Raw genomic sequence first — 21,291 nt, 5'->3', positions numbered from 1 at the left:
ATTCTGAAAATCTCTTGCCTAATATGCATTTTTGTTTATTGGCACTTTTATCTTTAGCAGATAAAATGGTATTATGCAATTAGGACTTGATCTTGCTTGGCTGTGAAAGAGGTATCCATAGGTAAAGATCAGAGTAGCTTCCATAAAACAAAATGTATTTTTTAATCTTAAAAAATACTTCATAAGTATATTCTAATTCTTTGAAATTAGTTATTACTTACATGTTCCAGTAGTACATTATTTTTACCCATTGCCAACTAATAGGACATACAGTTAACAATATTCCATTGCACAGTGAGCTTTCTTTGATTTATTTCACCCTTATTATACCTGCAAATTTAAGTTTAAACCAATCAAGAATATTTTACTTACAGAGGCTTTCAGAATAATTTTTTTCAGGCTTAAATAAAATGATTAAATTATGCTTGAGTGCCTGCATACAAAAGCATTGGTTTAATAGTGCTGCTAATCAAATAAGTTTTATGGACGCGGAAAGCACCCCATTAGAGAAAAATTGGAAGCATTTTACCAGTGACATATTCAGGAAAAAGAAAGGTTTGTTTTCAACCATTTAAAGTTAATGATGATGATAAATAATAATAATAATAATAACTCATCCTTTTTTTAGATAGTCCTATTGAAATTATCATTTGATCCTATACCTTGAATGGAAAAAATATGTGAATGAAAGCACTTTTCTTTGTAGAACATAAACGTGGGAAACTAGTATTTCAAGAAAGAAGATTAACATTTTTAAAAATTCAATTTATTTTCAGTTCTAAATTCTCTTCCCTTACTCCAACCCTTTCCCCTACCAGTTGAAAAAACAAGAGATACAAAACCCTTACAAATAAGAAGAAATGAAAAGCAAATTTAAATTCTGAAATTTGGATGAAGCTCTGTGATTTACTCAATTTATATTTTTACAAATAGATTGACTTGTAATATTAAACGGGATTGTCATTTCATCATGTCCGACTTTTTGTGACCCTTTGTACCATACTGTTGGGTTATATCTTTCTCCAGTGGATTAAAAAACAAAACAAAACAAAAAAAAAATGGTAAAGTGACTTGCCCAGAGTCACATAGCTAGTGAGTGTCTTACATTGAATTTGAACTCAGTCTTCTGACTTCATTTATCTTCTGAAACACTTAGCAGCCTCCTAAAGTAAATAACTGACTTGTAAAGTTTAAGTAATGGTCATTAGGAAAATGATAATTATTGATCCTTATTACTTGCATTAGTATACTCTAAAGCTTTTAGAGAAAATCACAATCTTGTGTATAGGTAGAAAAAATTCCACTAAATTAGCATGTTTGATAATATTTGTCTCTTAAAACCCCATCTATTAAAAAAAAAAAATGCCCTGTTTGAAGCCTGTATTTTGCATGCAACAAATCAAAACAAGATTCAATTGTACTTTCTATAATTTAGAATGTAAGATAAAAAAATTAAATTTTGTTCTATAACTTTCAGAGCTAGTGAATAAAGTAGGCATATACACTTAATGTTCTGTACCTAATATTTATAATATACTTAAGTAATGACCCCGAGCCACTTATTCATGTACAAAATTCACCCCAATTAGTTTGTACAATTTCTTACCATGTATGTCAATTCAATTTTGAAATACAGACAGTATTACAAACTGAGTGGTATTGTCAGTATTTCCATGGGAAAGCTTCCAGTAACCCTTCTGTAAGCTGCTTGTGAAATAATGTCAATGCCTTCTCCACTGGAGCCAGTAAGAGTTTAATGTACCATTCTTAATGTTTAGAACACTGAGCTTTTGCAATGTCTCTGTTTTGGGGAAAGGTTAGAACTATTTACAACATTTGGAACCGTTAGCAAGAGATGGGCTTCTGCAAACACTACCAAAAGTCTGATATTTTTCTTAAATTCTACATTAATAGAATGTCTCATTAATTAACCCAAGAAGGAAGAAGTCGATTTTTTATTGTTGGTATTGTTGTTCTTATCCTTTTTTATGGCTTACTTTAATTAAGGTCATTAAGGCAAACACCCTATTTTGGTAAAAATGACTTGAGAACACTAGTTCATTCGAGTAGATTGAGAAGTATTAAAGAAAGATATAGGGCCCAGCTCTTAAGCTTTGCCGCATTATCTGTCCTACAATTTACCTACTGGGAATGTGACTGCCCAGGTTCATTTAATCTATTCAAACTTGGGGCTTCTATCACTAACCTCAGCTTGAGGATTTTTCAGTTGTTGGAATAGGGAATCCCTAGGGTATTATATAGTTGCTGGTTTTCATCAAGATCTGGCTGTGTTCCAATGGTGAGGGAAGTTAGTTATTCTAAGTATATTTTACATTTTCAAAACTGTATATTTGAAAGTAAACTTCCTTATAGAATGCTCTTGGCTATCAGGTTGCAAAATGCTCTTTGAGAATTATATGTGAAGATTAAAAACCAGCTTCTTTTTTTATAGTATTTCCCCCATCTCTTTTAACAGTGAGATTCTAGGTGTATCTGCTTTATTTTGTTAGATTTTTCTTTTCTTTCTTTTCTTTTCTTTTTTTTTTTAATTTTCCTTTTCTATATTCTATGATCAGAAAAGATTTCACATGGATTCTGATAGAATTCTTTTATTTTTATCTATAAATATAGAGGACAAGAATATAGGAAACTTTACCATGGATGGCAAGGAGAAATATTTTAATGGTAATATAATACTTGCTAACCTTTGACAAAATTTGACAAAGTTTGCAAAAATGGTTTACCTAAATGGACTTATTCAGTCCTCATAAAAACCCTGTGACATATTCTTTATAAATAACCTAATTTTACAGATGAGAACAACTGAAGCTCAGAAAGACTGAGTGCAAGCCTGTCTCAGGGTCAACTCAACTAATACAAGTCAGAGTTGGAATTTGAACAGTCTGTCCTGATTCTGCTTCTGTCTCTAATCAAGTATGGGAATCGTATGGAACATTGTCTTCCTACACATCAGTATGTATGGAACATTATAATGTACTTATTTAAAGCACAATGCTTGACACATAGTAACTGCTTAAAAAATCTGGGCATCAGATGAATTTATTTCATAGTTTGCTCCATGATTTCTATTAGGCAATGGATTGCAACAATGTTCTTTCTTTCTTTCTTTTTTTTTTTCATTCATTTAGTCATATTCACCTCTACCTGATTCCATGAACTTCATCCTTGGGATTTTCATTGCAAAGATAATGAATGGAGTGTTTTATCATTTTCCTTTCAGTGTTGCCATTTCACAGATGAGGAATTGAGGCAAATAGGAATTTTGTGACTTGCTCGGGCTCACACAGATAGTAAATGTCAGAGCTGGATTTGAACTTGGATTTACCTGACTCCAAGCAAAGTGCTGTATCCACTTTACCCTCTAGCATCCCCTAGCTTATCTTTATTTAGTCAAGAATTATTGAAGATTTCAGTTGTTGCCCAAAGAAAAGAGCCTAATTCATTTTCTTTAGCAGAAGCTGGTCTCTTGTAATAAAATATTAAGGTAGATCACTTATATAAGAAAGGAGAAATAAAGGAGTAATAACTACATTTAAGTGGTGATGAGTGCACCTGTGCCTGTTGATATCTGAAATTGAGCATTTTAAAAGATTTTTCAGAAGTCTCAAAGTGAACACTTCTAAGTGTTCACTTCTAACATTTAAAAATTGAAAATAATAGAGGAGCCAATGGTATCTGGGAATGAATCATTTCACCAAGTCAGATATAAGATCTTAAGTAGGAAGGTTTTAAAGAAATGGTCCTTTTGAGGTTGCCTGATGTAAATCATTATGTCATTCTCAACTACTCATAACAAAATCGACAAATTTAGATTTTGCATTCATTTTGAGAATGACAAGAGCTGAAGGTTCTGACCAGGGTTGCTTAATGTGGTTTAGGTAGCCAAGGAAGACTTAAAATATATCAAGTTGGCAAGAATTGGAGTCTGATTTACAAAAGTCCCAACAATTGTCACAGGTGTGCTTCTCCTGTGATTTAAGAGGTGGTGACTTATATTTTTGTCATGACCAAGGAATGAATGAAGGAAACAAACATTTATTAAATGCCTACTATGTGCCAGGCACTGTGGCAGGTGCTTTACAAATAGTTTCAACATCCCAGGTGATAGTAGAGACTTGCTATTTGTCAAGATGTTTATTCATTCAATTGTAAGTTATTAAAGATTTGCTCTGTGCAAGTCATTATCCCAAGTGCTGGAGATGCAAAGGAAAAGGAAGAAAAAAAAAATTATCTGCTTTCCAAGGTACTTGCTCTGATAAGTAAGTTAAAGAAAACGTACTTGCTCTGATAAGTAGATAAAAGAAAATTGAGAAAAGCTTTCAGTTGAATTTGGAACAGGTTTTAAAGTGAGAAGGATGTGAAGCTGACCTGTGTTCCTAGGTTTCCTTGCTGTTGCTTTGGAGGTTGTCATTCTGTGCATTAAACACCTATTTTGCGTCAGGCACTATGCTAAGTTCTGGAATACAAAGAATGGCAAAAGACAGTTCTTTGCTCTCAAGAAGCTCATAGTCTAATGGGGCATAAACACTAGTCTGTACAAACAAAAAAATAGGATAAATTGGAAATAAACAACAGAGGAAAAGCACTAGAATTCAAGTTGGCAGAAATAATTTGGAATGCTGTTGAATATAGTGGGAAGTCAGACTGAGATCTTGCCCTACTTTCCCTTCACAGGAGCAGGGGAACTTATATACATACCTTTCAGGACAATGAGTCACATATCTCTAAATAGGTATTTTATAAGATCCTCGGGAGATGTTATTACTTGAGTGGATTGGACATTATCATAAAAAGCCTTGTAGAAAACATCACCAAGAGTTTTTAACAACATTGGCTAACCATGTTCAAGAAGCAGGCAGCCATTACTAAGTTTCAGGGAGAGTACTGGCAGGGTGGTGAGATAATTAGAGCACTAGGAGAGAGGAGCCACACTATAATCCTATTAAAGGGAATATTTGGTAAGAATGCTTCACTGGAGATTAAGGGAGAACGTTCCTAGTGACACTCAGGTAGGGCCTGTTGCCAAGGAGATTAAAGCATACTGCCGCCAGCGACCAGAGAATCCTGCCAAAAAGTTTATAGATAATGGTACATGAGGGGTTGCTATGGCAGGACTGTGGGGCCTGGGAAATAGTATGGCAGAATTGCTAAAAGTATTTAAGATGTAAATCAAATGAAGGCTGTGGTTTGTGGAAAAAGCAGATTGAGGAGTCAACTCTAAATTGTTATTTTAATTATCCTGAAGCTAAATGTTTTTTGTTTTTTTTTTAAATAGCTTGCTTTAGGAAGTTAATTAGGTATTAAAGGTTTTCCCCCATCCCTTAGTTTTAAGAGTTTTAATAATCTAAAGGTGTATATGTTGCAAAGGTAGCAATGAAATATAGATAAGGAAAGACAACACAGTTTACTTCCTGAATATATACATATGCTATGTACACAGTGATGAGCAAATACAGCTGGGAAGAGAAGCAGATGATACTGGGACTAGAGCTACAGTGTTTATTGCATTGACATTGTGATCCTTTCCCTAGAATGTACACATTTTTCCAAGTGACAGTGAGACTGCTTTGACTTTTATCCTGAGTTAGAGAAATTCTTTTTCTTTTTCTTTTTTCTCCCTACTCCCATTTGTCATACATACATTCATATCTACATACTAGCTAGGTTTATTTAGGAACCAAAACCAGATCTGAGCTCTGAGAAACAAATATGGATTATGAATTCTCATCTCTCTGGGATTGGTTAATAGGTGGGTAAGCAAGTCAGGCCAGGTCTAAATGGGAAATATATGTGCTATGTCTCTACTGGCTTGTCTGAGTTATGTTTTGGTTTTGCTAGAAGGAGAGCATGTAAAATAAGTTATAAAGGAAATATATATGCATATATATATATATATATATATATATATATATATCAAAACAGTATATTTCAGTGAGACTCAATTCACTTATAATTTAAGATAATCTGAAAATTAAGATTCTTACACCAAGCAGGCGCCTTATTTCAAAATCAAATCACTGAATTATTATTGACTGCTCACTGTGTACAAGACACAATGAAAACAGAGTTGAAGGAGATAGGCTGTAAATCAGAAGATAATTTAATTTAGCTCCTTTCTGAGCAGAAATACCATCCATATAGAGTCCCTAAAAAGTGCTCATCCAACTTCCACTTGAAGTTGTCCAGTGACATGGAACATGCTACTTCTTGAGGCAACCAGTAAACTTTTGGGTAGCTCTTCTTGTTAGAAAATTTTCTTTCAAATCAATATGCATTTCCCATTTTTCTAATTTCCACCTATTCTCCCTAGAGATGCCCTTCAGGGTCAACCAGGACAAAATTTAGTCACTCTTCCACCTGACAGTGCTTCAAACACATGAATAATTATGTCCTTTTTCAAATCCAAGATGCCTTTAAGTCTTCTCATAATATTTCCGCTATCTTCAATTAATTCAAGGATAGCAGGACATAAAGTTCCTTTACCTTCTTGACTTTCTTTTAGTGCAGGTGTTCCAGTTTGATAATGTTCTTCCTTCACATACTTAGAATTAATCACAGTACTTAAGATACAATCTGCTCCTGTAGGAACAATCACTTCCCTTCTTTAAGTAACCACTTGTATTTGTTTAACCTAAGGATATATTAGACTTTTTGGCTGTTGTATGACACACAGGTTGACTCATTAAGTTCATAGTTGCCAAGATGCTGAGATCTTTTACATATGAATTTCTGTCTAGCCATACTTCCTCTTTCTTACACTTTGAAAAGTTGACTTTTGAAGCCGTGATGTTTCATTTTATTTATTAGATGTGGCCCATCATTCTGGTGGCCTATTTATCTTTTTTTTTAGATCCCAATATTGTGTCTCCTAGAAGTTTGTTACTTTGAAATTTGTTAAACCTTCCATGTATATATCCATCCAAGTAATTGATAAGTATAATATTGGTTCACTGATCCCATTAAGTTTATAGTGAGAGGGTAGATGGGACATGCAGGGAGGGAATTTGACAAATTTGTGACATGTTAATAATAATAATAATAATAATAATAATAACAATAAAAATAAAAGCTATAGTTAACAGCCCAAGACAACTATAAAGATATCACAAAGCAATATTTCCAAATGAATTAATATAGAAAAAGAAGGCTGGGGTTACATTTTTGTGATGCTTAAAGTGATTTCAGAACCCCAAAGTAGTTTAGTGAAAACATTTTTATCCAAAGAGAAAACTGAGGCTCAGGGAAAAGTCAATAACCCATGTTTCTCAGATTCAAAGAAAAGAATGCAAAATGATCTTTCATGCTCTAATCCTCCTTGACTTCTATAGCATTTGATACTGTAGATCATCCTCTCCTTTCTTCATATTTTTGTTCTTGGCTTTCTCAGTCCTGAATTATCAAGACTATCCTCTGACTTCTGACCATGTTTTTTGACTCATTTTTCCATCCTTAAACATGAGTATTCCCTAAGGTGCTGTCCTAACCCCTATTCTCTACATATCACCTTTAACCATTTGTTACCACATGTGTTTTCCTTTGTTTCAAGGATTCTCTCCTTGCAAATGACTTTCACATCTATAGCTTCAACCTGAACTCCTCCCTAGAGCCTAGTTTAGTCTTTTTTTTCAGCTGCATACTGGATATCCCTTATAACCTTAAATTCAATCTGTCTGAAACAGAATGCATCATTTTCTGCTCTCCAACTTCATTTCTGAATCTCAGAAGCATTTTTATTGCAAATATTCAAAATCCTATTGTTTTTACCTATGACGTATTTCTTGAATTCGTGTCTTCTTGTCCAGTTATACTATAATCCCCATTTTTCAGATCTAATTAATCTATGCTTATCTAGACTATTTCAACTATTGAAATACTTCCATAACTGGTCTTCTTGCCTTCAATCTATGAAGTCCTTAATGATTTTCAATATGTATTGCCTAAATAATCTTATCCTCTCTGTGATCATATGTCAATTCATTAGCAGTCAGTGAGTTCTCATTATTTATTGAACAGATCTTACATTCTTTATATTAGGTTTCTAAGAATTCCAGTTTGGATTTGACTTAACCTTTCCAACTTCCTCTTGCTGCTACTTTTAGTCACCTATGATTTTCTTGTTAAACTATCATTTATTACCTTGTCTTTTTCCCCCCATTCTCAACCTGTCCTCTCATTTCTGTGCTTTTTGTTCATATATCTTGACATAATTCCCTGCCTCTGAGTAATAGTTGAAATTTATCTATTGTTTCAAACTTTACAAAGTAATTTATTTATCTCTGTGTGTATGTGTATGTGTTTATATATATATATATATATATATATATATATATAAACACAGACACATATAATTTCATTTGATCATTGAGATTACCCTACAAAGTAAGTTTTAACCCCATTTAAAAAATATGAAAATGGAGGCTCATCATATAAATCACTGAAATAGTTCTTATCATTTCTATAGCACCCTATTATAAATTCTTTGAAGGTAAAACCTGTACCCCTCCTTCTCCGTCCCTAGTGCCTTATTAATAAGAACACTTACTCTGTGTTCTTTGTTGTAGAAGAATTTGTACAGTTCTCCATTTAAAAAGAAAAAGAAAAAACCAAAAAAAACTTGTTGAGTTAATACTGATGCTGCAATCTTTGAAATGGAGTTCAAGTTATTCTTTTGAATGATGTGGGTCAGATTTGGCTTAGATATACCAGTCAGGAAGAAAGGCAGAAATGTTGGGGTGGGAAAGTTCAAGTTTTCTAAGGAATAGATCAACAAATATGGGATGTTTATGTAGGAAAATAGAAATAAAGAGATTGGGTTTTCTTAAATACCAAGTTAAAGTTATTTTTCTGTATTATAGGATTTCATTATCAAAATTTTCTTTTAGGAAGCTTTGGTTGTTCATATTATTTAGGATGGATCAGAATGGGGAGAAATTAGAGTCAAGGAGGCCAGTTAAAAGGTATTACAGTAATGTAGCCAAGAAGTGATAAGAAACAGACTTAGGCAATTATAATTATTGGACAAAAGCTAGATGATTTACATAAGAGATAACAGATTTTTGAGACTGATTACATTTCTGTGTAGGGGAGAAGGAAAAGGGAGCAGTTGAAATGACTTGACAGATTTCAAACCTAGATTATTAGACGAATAATGTTAACAACAACAGGAATAAGGAAATTGGGATGAAGTGTAGCCATGATAGGAATTTTTGAGCCTAGGGCAGGTGATTGGGGACAAGGGAGAGGAGGGGACAAGTTGTGAAAGACTGGATATTGGTATGAGGAGGTGGAGTAGAATGCTACTAAATATCATCAGGTAGCTTCCAATCCATTGCAACAGGCATTTATTATTTTGTGCAAGATACTGTGCTAGCTAAGCTTTGGGTATAGAGGGCAAATTAATTTTTTTTTTCTCTCAGGGAGCTTACATTCTATTGGTAGGATAAAAGTATATACATGAAAACTTGAAAAATTAATAATAACTTGGGCATTCTGGAAAGTCTTGCTGGGTCTTGAAAGAAAGTAAGGTTTCTACAGAGATGGAATGGTGGTAGGAGGGCACATTCATGTGGAATAATACACTATGCAAAGCCCAATAGGTGGGAGATGGAATGCCAAATTTAGCAGACAGTGAACACACGACTGTAACTTGATCATATTAGATTTGAAGAGGAGTAAAATATTATAAACTTAGAGAATATGGCTGTCTTAGGTTATGAAGGGTGGGTTTTAAAAGTTGAGAAGTTTGCTATTTTTTCATAGAAGCACTAGGGAGCTATATGCCATTCCATAGCATGGAAATTAAATGACTTGATTTGTGCCATAGGAATATTATTTGGACAACTGTGAGTAAGATTGTAACTTAGGAGTCCAATTAGTAGAATGTGGTAGGGGTTTAAGTAAGAGATAATTAGAGTTTAAGTTAGTTTAGTTGTGTGAATAGAGCGATGGGTAGAAATGAGAAATGTTATGGAGATAGAATGAATAAGATTGTACCTGATTGGGTATAATAGGGAAGGAAAAATCAAGAATGACTCCAGAGTTGTGAGTACAAAGATGGTGGTACCCTCATCAGAAAGAAAAACTTGGAAGAAGGGGTTAAGTTGGGATAAATGGAGAGAATTTCCATTTTAGACATATTGAGTTTGAAATTACAATGGGATATATGAGTAGGAAAGTTTAGGAAGAAGTTGGGAAGAATAACTAGAATGTAGGAGAGAGTAATCACAAAAAAACTGTTGTTTTAGTGGGAAAATGTGGAAAATGATGAAGAAATTATGAAATCACTGAGAGAGAATATAGAGAAAGAAATGGAAGCTCAGAATAGAGCCTTATGTATGGTACAAAGGGTAAGGCGTTGGTGATGTCCAACAAAAAAGACTGAGAGAGTTTAAGATGAGCTAGGGGAGAGCAGTCTCAAAAACAGGTTGGAGAAAATTCAGCATTAGGAACTTGCCATCCATTAAAGAGAGTCAAGAGAGGGGAGGACTAACATAATGTGACTAAAAGTCACTGGGTTTAGAAGTTTAGACATTGTTGATAACCTTGGAGAGAAAGCAAGATTTCAAGAGATGAGAAGTAAATTGGAAGAAGTGAATATGGATGGAAGCAAAGAATGTAAACAACTTTTCTAGGATCTTGGCACTAAAAGGAAGGTGATAATAATAATAATAGCAGTCTCAAAGACAATTTGGAGAAAACCTTCAGCAGTGGGATGTTGTCATTCACTAAAGAGAGTCAAGAGAGAAGAGGGCTAATATAATGGTCACTGCGTTTAGAAGTTTAGACATTGTTGATAACCTTGGAGAGAACAAGTTCAATTATGTTGTAAACTTGAAAGCAAGATTTCAAGAGATGAGAAGTGAATTGGAAAAAGGGAATTGGAGATCCAAGTGAATACAGAAGCAAAAAATATAGACAACTTTTCTAGAATCTTGGCTTCTACAAGGAGGGAGAGATAGTAATATCCATCTCAAAAACAAGTTGGAGAAAACCTTCAGCAGTAGGATGTTGCCATCCACTAAAGAGAGTCAAGAGAGAAGAGAACTAATATAATAATCATTGGGTTTAGAAGTTTAAAGATTGTTGATAATGTTGGAGAGAACAAGTTCACTTATGTTGTGAAGTTGAATGTAGACAACTTTTCTAGGATCTTGACTATTAAAAGGGAGGAGATATAATAATAATAATAATAAGAATAACAGTTCTGGTTAAGCTACTGGCTTTCCTTTTTTGACTCCCTTTTATACTTTTATCATCAAATTTGTACTTACAGATAGGTGGAACCTGTAGTATTTGATTATGGTGGGCTAAGCCCAATACAAAGAAGTTGTCTTTAGGGGCTGTTGAGATGCAAAATTGATGGGAATGAGAGCTCACCTTGGCTATGCAGAAATGCATCTTGTAGTGTTCTCATCTCTACCTCTGTAGAGTGTGTGTATGTGTCAAAGTAAGTTTATTGAGTCAAATGAATTTCTTTGTGCTGAGAAAAAAGGAAGTGATAACTTAGGTGGGAAACTTGGGACATTTGGGACTCAAGTAGCAACCCTAACCACAGGGCTTCTGGTGCTGACTGCCCACTTCTGTTGTCCATTCTTGCTGAGCTTGAGCTAGGCCACTGGGTAGCCTTTCTTGAGCCTGTGACGAGCAAGATAGACACATATTCTTTTTCTCCCATGCAAAGAACCTACCTCTTCTCCTACATAAAGAAGTTTAAAGATTCCTTGACACAAGTAGTATACCACTTTGGAGATAGAGATGAAAGTACAGATCTGGAAAATCACCTTACTCATGAATAGATGTAGAGATGGAAGGACAATTGAGGCTGTCTAGGGCAGGCCTTCCTTTGTATGTCTCCCTCTCCCCATCCCTTTTTTTTTTTAATAGAAGAAGACACTGAAGGTCAGAGTAATTAAGTGATTTGCCTTAGATCAACACAGGTAATAACCGTTTAGGGAACTCCTGTAGAGGAAGGATTCTTAACCTGGGATTCCTGACCCCCTAGGGTGTTCATGGAGAGAATACAGGGGACCCATGTGTTTGGATCAGAAAAGTATATCTTTTTTTAAAATAAAATTTCATTATGGAACATATAATCATATAGCAATAATAGCTAATATAATTGATATCCTTGGTGATCCAGTTTATTATATATATTTTAAAATACTTTGAGAAGGGAAGTCTATAGGTTCCATTGGACTGTTAAATGGGACTGTAACAGACCCACACAAGGTGAAGAACCACTGGTGTGGAGGGTAGTAAGCAGAGGCTTGAATATTGTGCATTGAAAATCAGCTTCATTTAGGTGTATGAAAGAGAAAGAGAAGTATCAGAGAACTCGGCAAGAACATTCAGAGAGGGAAGCAAACATATATAGACATTAATTTAAGGAAAGACTTTTTCAAAGGAATAGGAAAATAAGCAGTTTTGAGGATGCAGAGATAAATCAGGGGTGAAAACTGGAAAACTAATCAGATTTGGTAATTAGAAAGTCATTGGTGACCAGTGTCATATCTAGGTTGTGCTGAGTTAGGATAGTGAAATTTAATGGCCAAAAGGTATTTAAAGTAATGAGAATAAGAGTAGTAATTTTTTTAATTAGGGAAATTCCAGTAGACCTGTCTCCTCTTTCTGGTTGTCCCAACTTTTCCTATCTTACCCCTCTCCTGCCTTCCTCAGGTTGTGATCATCTCAGCAACAGCTTCTTGGCACCCTAGGATCTTCTTTAGCAGAGGACAGTGGCAGTGCCCTTGGTTTCCTTTCTTAGTGGTCCTTTCTTAGTGGTGTGGAGTTTGCCCATTTAATTGAACTTGTCCCAAGGATAGTCTGTATTCTTTCCACAAAAATTTAAACTTATATGGGAATTTGCCTAAAATAAGGGGATTGGATTTAAAGACCTTTCTAAGCAGATTTCAGCTCTAAATCTGTGATCTTAGGGGACAGGAAGTTTTTATTCAGTTATTTCAAGAGCTGTTATGGAGGGAAATAGAATGTGCTTTGTCAGATGGTGATGTGTTTCCCATTGCCAGATGCTGGATGACTTGTTTCAAGGAGTCCTAAACTGCTCAGGTAGAACTGGGCTGGATGATTTCTCAGGCCCTTTTCAGTTCTGAGGTTATTCTGATTCTAAGAACAAAATTCAATATAAGAGTTACTGATATACCCAACAAACTGTGTTGGAAGTGGTTTTGCCTTTAAGGAGATTCCAAAGTCTTGGGGCCCCAAAGGCAGAGTTCCTTCAAAACTAATATTCACAGAAAGTTTGTTTTGGTTCAAAGCCTTCAATCTGGGGGAGATTGTAGAAAATCTACTTTTAATCTTTGATCTTAAGCCTTATTTGGACATTTTTATTATTTCTCTAAAATGGTTCATTCTTGAGTTTCTTTTTTTCCTCTCCTTAAACAGACAGCCTTCTCTGATACCAATTTTGTTTGATAAAAATTCACAGAAAAGAATAATCAAAATTATTTGCATTTAAATTAGCCCAATATTAAGTAGTGCTTTTTACATGCTCCAATAAAAATTGGAACCCAAGCTATTTTCTTCATGTTGTTTTAAGAGGGTACAGATTTTTACGTAACTGTTTTGCTTTTCAGAAACAAAATGCATCCACTTTTGATTGCATAAGCAAATTTCTTTAAAATACTTGCTTTTTATTTGTGAAATTTCTACTAGAGGGGAAGAATACAGACTGACCAGTTGGTGAAAGCTTATGTCTATTCAGTTGTTTTTCGGTTGTGTCTGACTCTTTGAGATTCCAAATGGGGTTTTCTTGGCAACGATTCAATGGTTTGCCATTTCTTTCCGCAGCCCATTTTACAGATGAGGAAACTGAGGCACACATGGTTAAGTTATTTATCCAAGATCACATAGCCATATTGGAACTCATCTTGCAATGGATAGTGCATCACTTAACTGCCCTGCTGATGAGACCTTTTGTTCTGTATTATTGCATTTCAGTTTGCAAAGATAGTGACAAAGACCCAAAAAAGAAGGGCTGCTGTTGTTGGACTTGAGTAGTTTTCCTAGTTTATCTTAAGTGACCTTCATCTTTCTCCTCTAGTTAGTCCCTGTCATGCAGGTTTCCACAAGGCGTTCAGTGCTCTGAGGTGGTCCCCAGATGCTCATGACTTGGAAGAGCTACCCTTTTCAGGATCTTCCCTCAGTTTCTGTGCCCCATCATCTGCTTCCTACTACACATTAAAATTTATCTGCCTTTTGTCTTTCAATCCTTCTGGGCCCTGCCAGGTCATTGAACTAATCATCTTTAATGTGCTAACAGCTTACACAGTTACTCTTTCTAGCTAACTTTTCTGTTTAGGATATAAATGTAGAGTTTAGAGGTCATTTAGCCTAATCTTGTCATTTTGCAGATGAGAAAACTGAGACCAAATGATTTATACAAGTTCATTGAGATGCTAATCAGCCAAGTGTTCATTTGTTCTGTTTTTGTGTGTTTGTTTTTAAATCCAGATCTTTTTACTCCACATACTACACTGACTCATAGTGGCTACTGTCTTTCAGGGACTTAAAATTAGTGAGCAAAATGAGATTTCAGAGGAAAAGGGAGGGAAAGACTCCCTTCTCTCCCCATTCTGTGTATATATATTTTGAGAAGGGAAATATAGTGGTTAAGAACTATAGAAACGACCTATTTTGCCTACAAAAACTGCCTAGCTTAATTTACCCTAATTTAATGGGAAATTCTTAATGCTAGAAATGATACTAAATTATGAAAACCTATCTAAAGAATGGGTTTTTACCAGCTATCCTTATTAAGAACTTAGATTTTCTCTCTCTGGTGAGATCAGCTTGACAATAACAGCAGCAGCAGCAGCAGCAGCAACAGCAACCAAATCATGTTTGCAGCTAGACAATTACAGTAGACCCTAAGATCTGTGACTGTCAACCATGAACACAGATGCCTTCAAAGTTCTGTTTTTCTTCCATGTGGAAGTCGTTGGCATGGAACAGATGCCTTCATTTTGGAGAAACTAGCCTCTGGATATAATTGGTTCTCTCTTCCCTTGTCCTCCAGGGACAGGCTCTCACAGATGAAATTAGATGAGGAAAAGAACCGAGAAAAAATGACACAAAGCATGAGCTTTTCATGGTCTTACTCCTCCTTTGTTGCACCAAACTGGTTCTTTTTTTATAAATGGTTGGGAACTTTGAGCCCCTATTTTTTAATATTAAGCCCCCCCCCCTTTTTTTTTAAACTCATGTTTTAGTTAAGAATATGATGACTGAAGACTTCAAGAAATGTTTCCAATCCCTCAGGAGTATGAAGGGGAATTTCAGAAGGAAAAAAAAAGTACCTGAATCCCCCTGGCAAATGAAATAGTAGACCCTTGCTATTTTAGACTTTAAGCCATTAAGCTAAAACAGACACTAAATGGGAAGTTATGCTATCTTTCAATGCTAAATGTTAAGAGCTGATCAAGTTGAAGCATTCAGCAAGTAGGAAATTAATTATGGCTAAGGAGATTTTGTTCTTTGCAAATTCAATCATTGGTATACCTGAACAGAGAGATTACATTTTTTTTTAAACATCCTATTACTTTAAATACCTGGTTTATAAGCATCTTTGGACATACAGCTCTGTAACACCTTCAGAATAAATCACTGCAGGATCCATTGCCTTGTGATTAACTCATTCCTTCAAATGACATATAAAGAAATTTGAATAAAACTTCCTTTCACAACAATCAAAAAAGATGAGGTTAAAATAATAAAACAGATATTTATCCAGTGCCTAGTACTGTGTTTGGCATTGGGGAAAGATAGGAAAGAGAGGGAAGTGGGACAAGATGAGATGGATGGTGTGCTGTTCTTCAGTAAATTACAGCCTACTTAGGGAGATGACAGGTACAAAATAACTACAATAAAAGGCAGTATAGAATCAAATAAAAAGGAGCAAAGGGTAAATGCTATAAGATGCTCACAGGAGAGGAAAGATCTTACCTGGTTAGAGTATATTAGAGATAGCTCCATAGAAGAGATACTTGGAGAAGTTTGATATGTAGATATAGGGGAGGAGATGCATTTATTGGTATGGCCCGAAGCAGAAGAGATAAAACACAAAGTAGTTTTTTAGAGATTGTAACCAATGTAGTTAAATTAGACTGGGTATTTGTTTCAGGAAAATAGTAGGAGATAGAACTGGAAAGGTTTATGGGGCCAAATTGAACAAGAATCTTAGGCTAACAATAACAACAGATAAGATATACATACATACATACATACATATATATATATATATATACATACATACACACACATATATATATAAAAAACAATAATATCCCTTGAAAAGTCTTTTTATCAATGGCTAAGTTGCTGAACCTGTTATATGTTATTTCACTTTTACACGTTTTTTAGGAAGTGGACATTTGAGGAGGTTAAGTGATTTTGAAATGGTTTCATAATTAGAATTAAAGGTCTAAAGGCGAGATTTGGAACCATGTTTTCTTGACTACAAATCCAGCAATGGCCAATATGCCATGAAAATTTTTTGATCATGAAGGGTGACATGATTAAAGCAATATTTAGAAAATGTGTTTTGTTTTGTTTTGTTTTGTTTTAAGAAACGGAGAAAGCCAAATTCAAATCCCATCTTTCCTATTTGAGCAAATCCCTTAACCTTTTTAGAAAGTTCCTTCCGGAAATTTGAAACTGGCATTTCTAGGAGAGGAGCCTAGGATGGGAAATAGCTTTAGAAGCCATCCACAAAGGAAATAATGGAAGAAATGAGAATTTTGGAGAAAGCCAAAGTTGAAACTGTAAGTTGAAGAGAGAAATGTCCAAGGACAGAATGTTGGAGAAAGGTCCACATGTAGTAGAAGACTGTTAATAAAGAAGCATAAATAGAGACATAAAGAAGAAAATAGTCATTGTAGAGTAAGGATTTGAGATCATGAATTGATTAAGGAGCCAGGAGAAGAGTAGACTTATGAAGATTAGGGTTGTCAGGCAATTTAAAATGCCTTACAGATACCAGGGAGAAATTTTTGTTATTTTGAAATTGAAAGCTATTTGTAAGCTAAGTTATTTTACACAAATAGAGCATCACCATCTTGTTTAAATAGTCTTTGATAGTTGATCTGTTTCCTTCCTACCTAAATCATTTCTTGGTAGTAAGGTTAATGTTTTCATGCAAAAAATTGATCCCTGTAAAGGGATCGTCTGAGTCTCACATCACCCTACCTGGTTTGAAAGAATTATTAGTCCTTTTGAGCCGCTTGCTTGCTATAAGGAAGTAACTTTGGAGAACTTGTTATACAAGTAAATTAATGTATGGGAGATAACTTTGAAAATCTGTCAAATACTTTACAAATATAAAATGGCATTATTATTTTTTTATTATTGCTGTTATTTGATAGATTTCTAGCCAGTCCTGTTTTACTTCTGCTGTATTTGGAAACAGGAAAAAAATTACATTTTCATTTATGAAAAGGGACACTTTTGAAGCAATAGAATTCAGTAAAGGAAGGAAGAGAAATTAGACAGTTAAGATTTGATTCCAACTAAGCTTGACAGAAATAAGAGGTGTGCTTAATGCTGGATTTTTGAATAACTATGCATCATATACTAAAGGAAAAATTGACCCAAGTGGTAGTATAATTCTCTAGAGAAATGTGTTTAGGCAGTGAAGGGATTCCTGGCAATGATTGAGAAATACAGTAATGGGTAACTGCATTTGATTTCTTTTGAGGTTGACTCTGATATGTGTAGTCTTTACATCCTATTAAATTTTTGAAAGATAAACTGATACAAGAATGATTTGCCAAGGCCAGCGACTCTTCCTTTTAAAGCCTTGGCTCAGCTTATACATTGGAGGGATGTGGGAGTAAGATAAAAGCATTATAAATATGAGGTTAACCGAATTCAAATGGAAGGTTCTCTCCAGTTATTGCATTCCTTAGAAAATAAATACATCGTGCATATGGTTAAGATTGATCAAAAAAGTATTCTGTATGCCAGTGATTACATTCCCATCTGTGATTAAGGTTTTCTGTCTGCATCTGGTTTTCACATTATATTTCTGTAACAAGAATCCTTTATATAGCAGAGTTCACTTTCTGTATTTTCGATCAGCTGCAGCTTGAACTACTGCACGGATCGCAGATTTACACATGTGGTTTTCATTACTTCATACCATTGAGAAAAAGTAATATTTGTTTGGGAATGTATGTTTTCCACAATTTCCATGGCAATACAACATGCTGAGCCTTTTTTTTTTTTTTTTTTTTTTTTTAATAATGCTCTTGTATAACTACAAATTGTTGAGATGCTCTACTGTGGGTGAAGTAGAGTTTTTGAAACCATCCTGAAAGTACATTTGTACTAAGAAGGCTTTACAGATTGGGTGGGAGGAGCAAGGGTCATCTAAGACTCTTATTTTGGATATAAAGATATGTATCAATCATTTGAACATAGGCTGGAAACACTTAAGGGGGCATTTTTCATGTTACTTGTTTTTGTTTGCAATACTTTGTACTTGTTTGCCAAAACTAAAGTTTATGCTGTACAAAACCTAATAAAACGAACTCTCTCATCATTCAACTTAACATCCAACTGAAATTTCTAAAAAAGCTGTTTTTTCCCATTGAATCAAGAAATAGGGTCTTTTGATTATAAAGTATGCAGGTGGGATGGGGTGGGACCCTGAATTTGGTTTAAATCAGCATAGTATAGTGCTTTCAAACGCATGTGGTTTAAGGGTTTGGGAATATTGTATTTGAGTACCAATGGGATTCCAGAGAATACAACATATCCAATTCACATAGGTATTATTAAGACGCAGATGGGAAGTTCAGTGATAAAAGACTTTCAAGGTAGTAGAAACAAGTTTTTGACCTAATGTACTAACATTTTAAAATTTGTTTTTGGAATTATGGAATAGGAATAGCAACAGGCTTAAAGCCTAGACCCTAAATTTTATGATTCTCATTAAGTTGGTCAGGTATTATTGGTAAGCTGAATTGGATGACTTCTGAGGTTCCTTCCAGCAAATTCACACACACACACACAGTGTCCCCAAATTTTAAGCTTTAATAGCTTAAAAGAAGTGGCTAAAAAAAAAAAACCCACAAGGAACTAGACACAAATGAAATAGCTCAATAACAGTATATACCTATATGTATATTTGTGTATGTGTACACATTCCCACAAAAAATAGGAACTTTATGAGGGGAAATGATCTTGATTTGAGGAGAAGCAAATTTTAAGGCAAATATGTAATTAGAAAAAAATTTTCGTTTGCCTCTACAGAGAAAAACATATTATCTATAAATATCTATACATATTTATAGGCCATATTGAAGTAGAAGTTGTAAGAAAAGTATCTTATTTCTGTTGAACATATTGACATATAACTGAAAGCAAGTTTAGATGCAAAACAAGGAATTTGGGATATTTAAAAAAACATTCTAGGGGCAGCTAAATGGTGCAGTCCACCAGCCCTGAAGCCAGGAGGACCTGAGTTTAAATCTGGCTTCAGACACTTAAAACTTCCTACTATGTGATCCTGGGCAAGTCACTTACTCTAATTGCCTCAGCAAAAAAAAAAAAAAAAAAAAAAAAAAAAAAAATCTAGAATTTGAGGGTTGGTATGTATCCAATAGGTATTTATACTTTGAAGAGAAATTTCATTATGTCTGGTGAAAGGTCACTGAATATGATATAGTTATTATTTGTTTTTTGTAAAATAATAATTCTCTAAAGTATGTGGAAGGTTGTACAAGAGGTTCTTTGGAGGGGTCATTTCAAAGTTGTGCACATTTTAGTGACAGGTAATTTTTTTACAAAATTATATTAAAACAACGCATTAAAACATTTTCAAGCTCCTCTTCTCTCCACTATGTTTTCAACATTAAATGATTAAATTGTGTTTTGGAGAAAAGTTTTCAAATTGCTCCCAGCTAATTAATTTCTTATTCTAGGGGGGAAAAACACATTTGTAAAAGTTCAGTAAACCATAGCAATTGCATTTACTTTGTAGTGATTTTTAATTTTGCCAGTGCAATTGTTACATGTACAGCTTGACATACAACATTTAAAAGATCTACACATGGGCAAAGAGGCCTGGTTAGTTATTAGTAGGCAGAAAAATTAGCATTTGAAAGCAGCATAATATCAGATCCTACAAATTTGTATATATATTACTTTTCCCCTTTTGTGCATTCTAGGTTGTGGCATTTATCCTAAACATAACCAATTAATGGTTCTTTGAGATAATTGTGGGGTTTATTGGAGTGCAAACATCATAATCCCCTTGTGAATTGAGAATTTTCATTTTTCTTCTTGAAGTATTTTTGTTTAAAAAAAAAAAAGAAAACCAAATTGTATTCAATTAAAAGAGAATTCATGACTATGTAAATATTTCCAAGTCTTCTCTGATGAAGACTCTGTAGTAATTGTTTTTGTAAAAACAGTGAAATTTGTTACTAATGATGCTTCTGTTCCATGGATTTCTGTGGTCAAAAAAAATTCTATCACCTAGTGGCCAATTTACTGGTAATGAGCCTCTTTGGATTAAGTGGGTCTAGTCCAGGAAGAACAAACACTGTGTCCCTGGAACTGTACTCAGAGCTTTTCCAGCTTGCTTAGAACTTTCCAGAGCTTGAATTGAAGTATGATTCAGTACTTCTCCCCAGGCACTGTCTGTTTAATCTTCAGCATAAAGAAAAATAAAGACATCACCTGGTGCATTTTAAGTGCTTAATAAATGTTTGGTGCTTGCTTATTAAATGCTCAATTGCATACAGCAAAGCATATTAATGGTAAGGAATATAGAGGGATTTGGTTTGTCTTAGAGGGAAACTACTACATCCTTTATTCTGCAAGGATGTGATATAATGTACTACTAGGGACTAATAATTGTGGAAAATAATAATAATAGTAGTAGTTACAAGATCAGTAAATGAGTCCATTCCTTTGACTTCATTGATATAGGGATCTTCCAGTGAGAAAAATGCATATGTTCACCTACCTTCTCTGCAATTTTTAGAGATTGTGTGGAATTATGGAGAGATATGGGGCAAATTACCCAACATTTCCATAGAACAGTGTGTATCAAGAACAGGACTTGAATTCATTTTCCCGATTCTCAGATTGCCTTTCTAGCTTCACTTCAGAGGCAGCTGAGAGTATCTTTCCCATCATGATCAGACAGCTAATAAGTGCCAAAGCAGGCAATATTTGCATGCTTTCCGTTTTTCAGTGACTAGATATTTGAAATCACTTACTTTTCATTCAATATTGATATTGGAG

At 34.4% G+C, this 21,291-nt stretch overlaps 1 protein-coding gene across 7 annotated transcripts in view; it reads left to right on the top strand.

The window, feature by feature from the left end:
* Positions 1-21,291, top strand: part of RUNX1T1 (RUNX1 partner transcriptional co-repressor 1) — a 172,122-nt gene that overhangs the window by 11,375 nt on the left and 139,456 nt on the right. For 2 of the 7 annotated variants that reach the window (XM_012541702.2, XM_031946976.1), the window contains one exon: positions 2,814-2,973. The exons of the other annotated variants lie outside the window; for them this stretch is intronic. Coding sequence is in view for 1 of the 2 variants with exons in the window: in XM_031946976.1 (XP_031802836.1) it covers positions 2,937-2,973 (37 nt within the window). In the remaining variant the exon portion in view is untranslated. Of the gene's footprint in view, positions 1-2,813; positions 2,974-21,291 lie in introns of those variants that run through there. 7 annotated transcript variants of the gene reach the window in all.

Source organism: Sarcophilus harrisii, chromosome 1 (genome assembly GCF_902635505.1).
Source record: "Sarcophilus harrisii chromosome 1, mSarHar1.11, whole genome shotgun sequence".
In the NCBI taxonomy this organism is placed as follows: domain Eukaryota; kingdom Metazoa; phylum Chordata; class Mammalia; order Dasyuromorphia; family Dasyuridae; genus Sarcophilus; species Sarcophilus harrisii.
The sequence above is the reverse complement of the archived record's forward strand: the minus strand, read 5'-3'. Positions and strand labels throughout refer to the sequence as shown.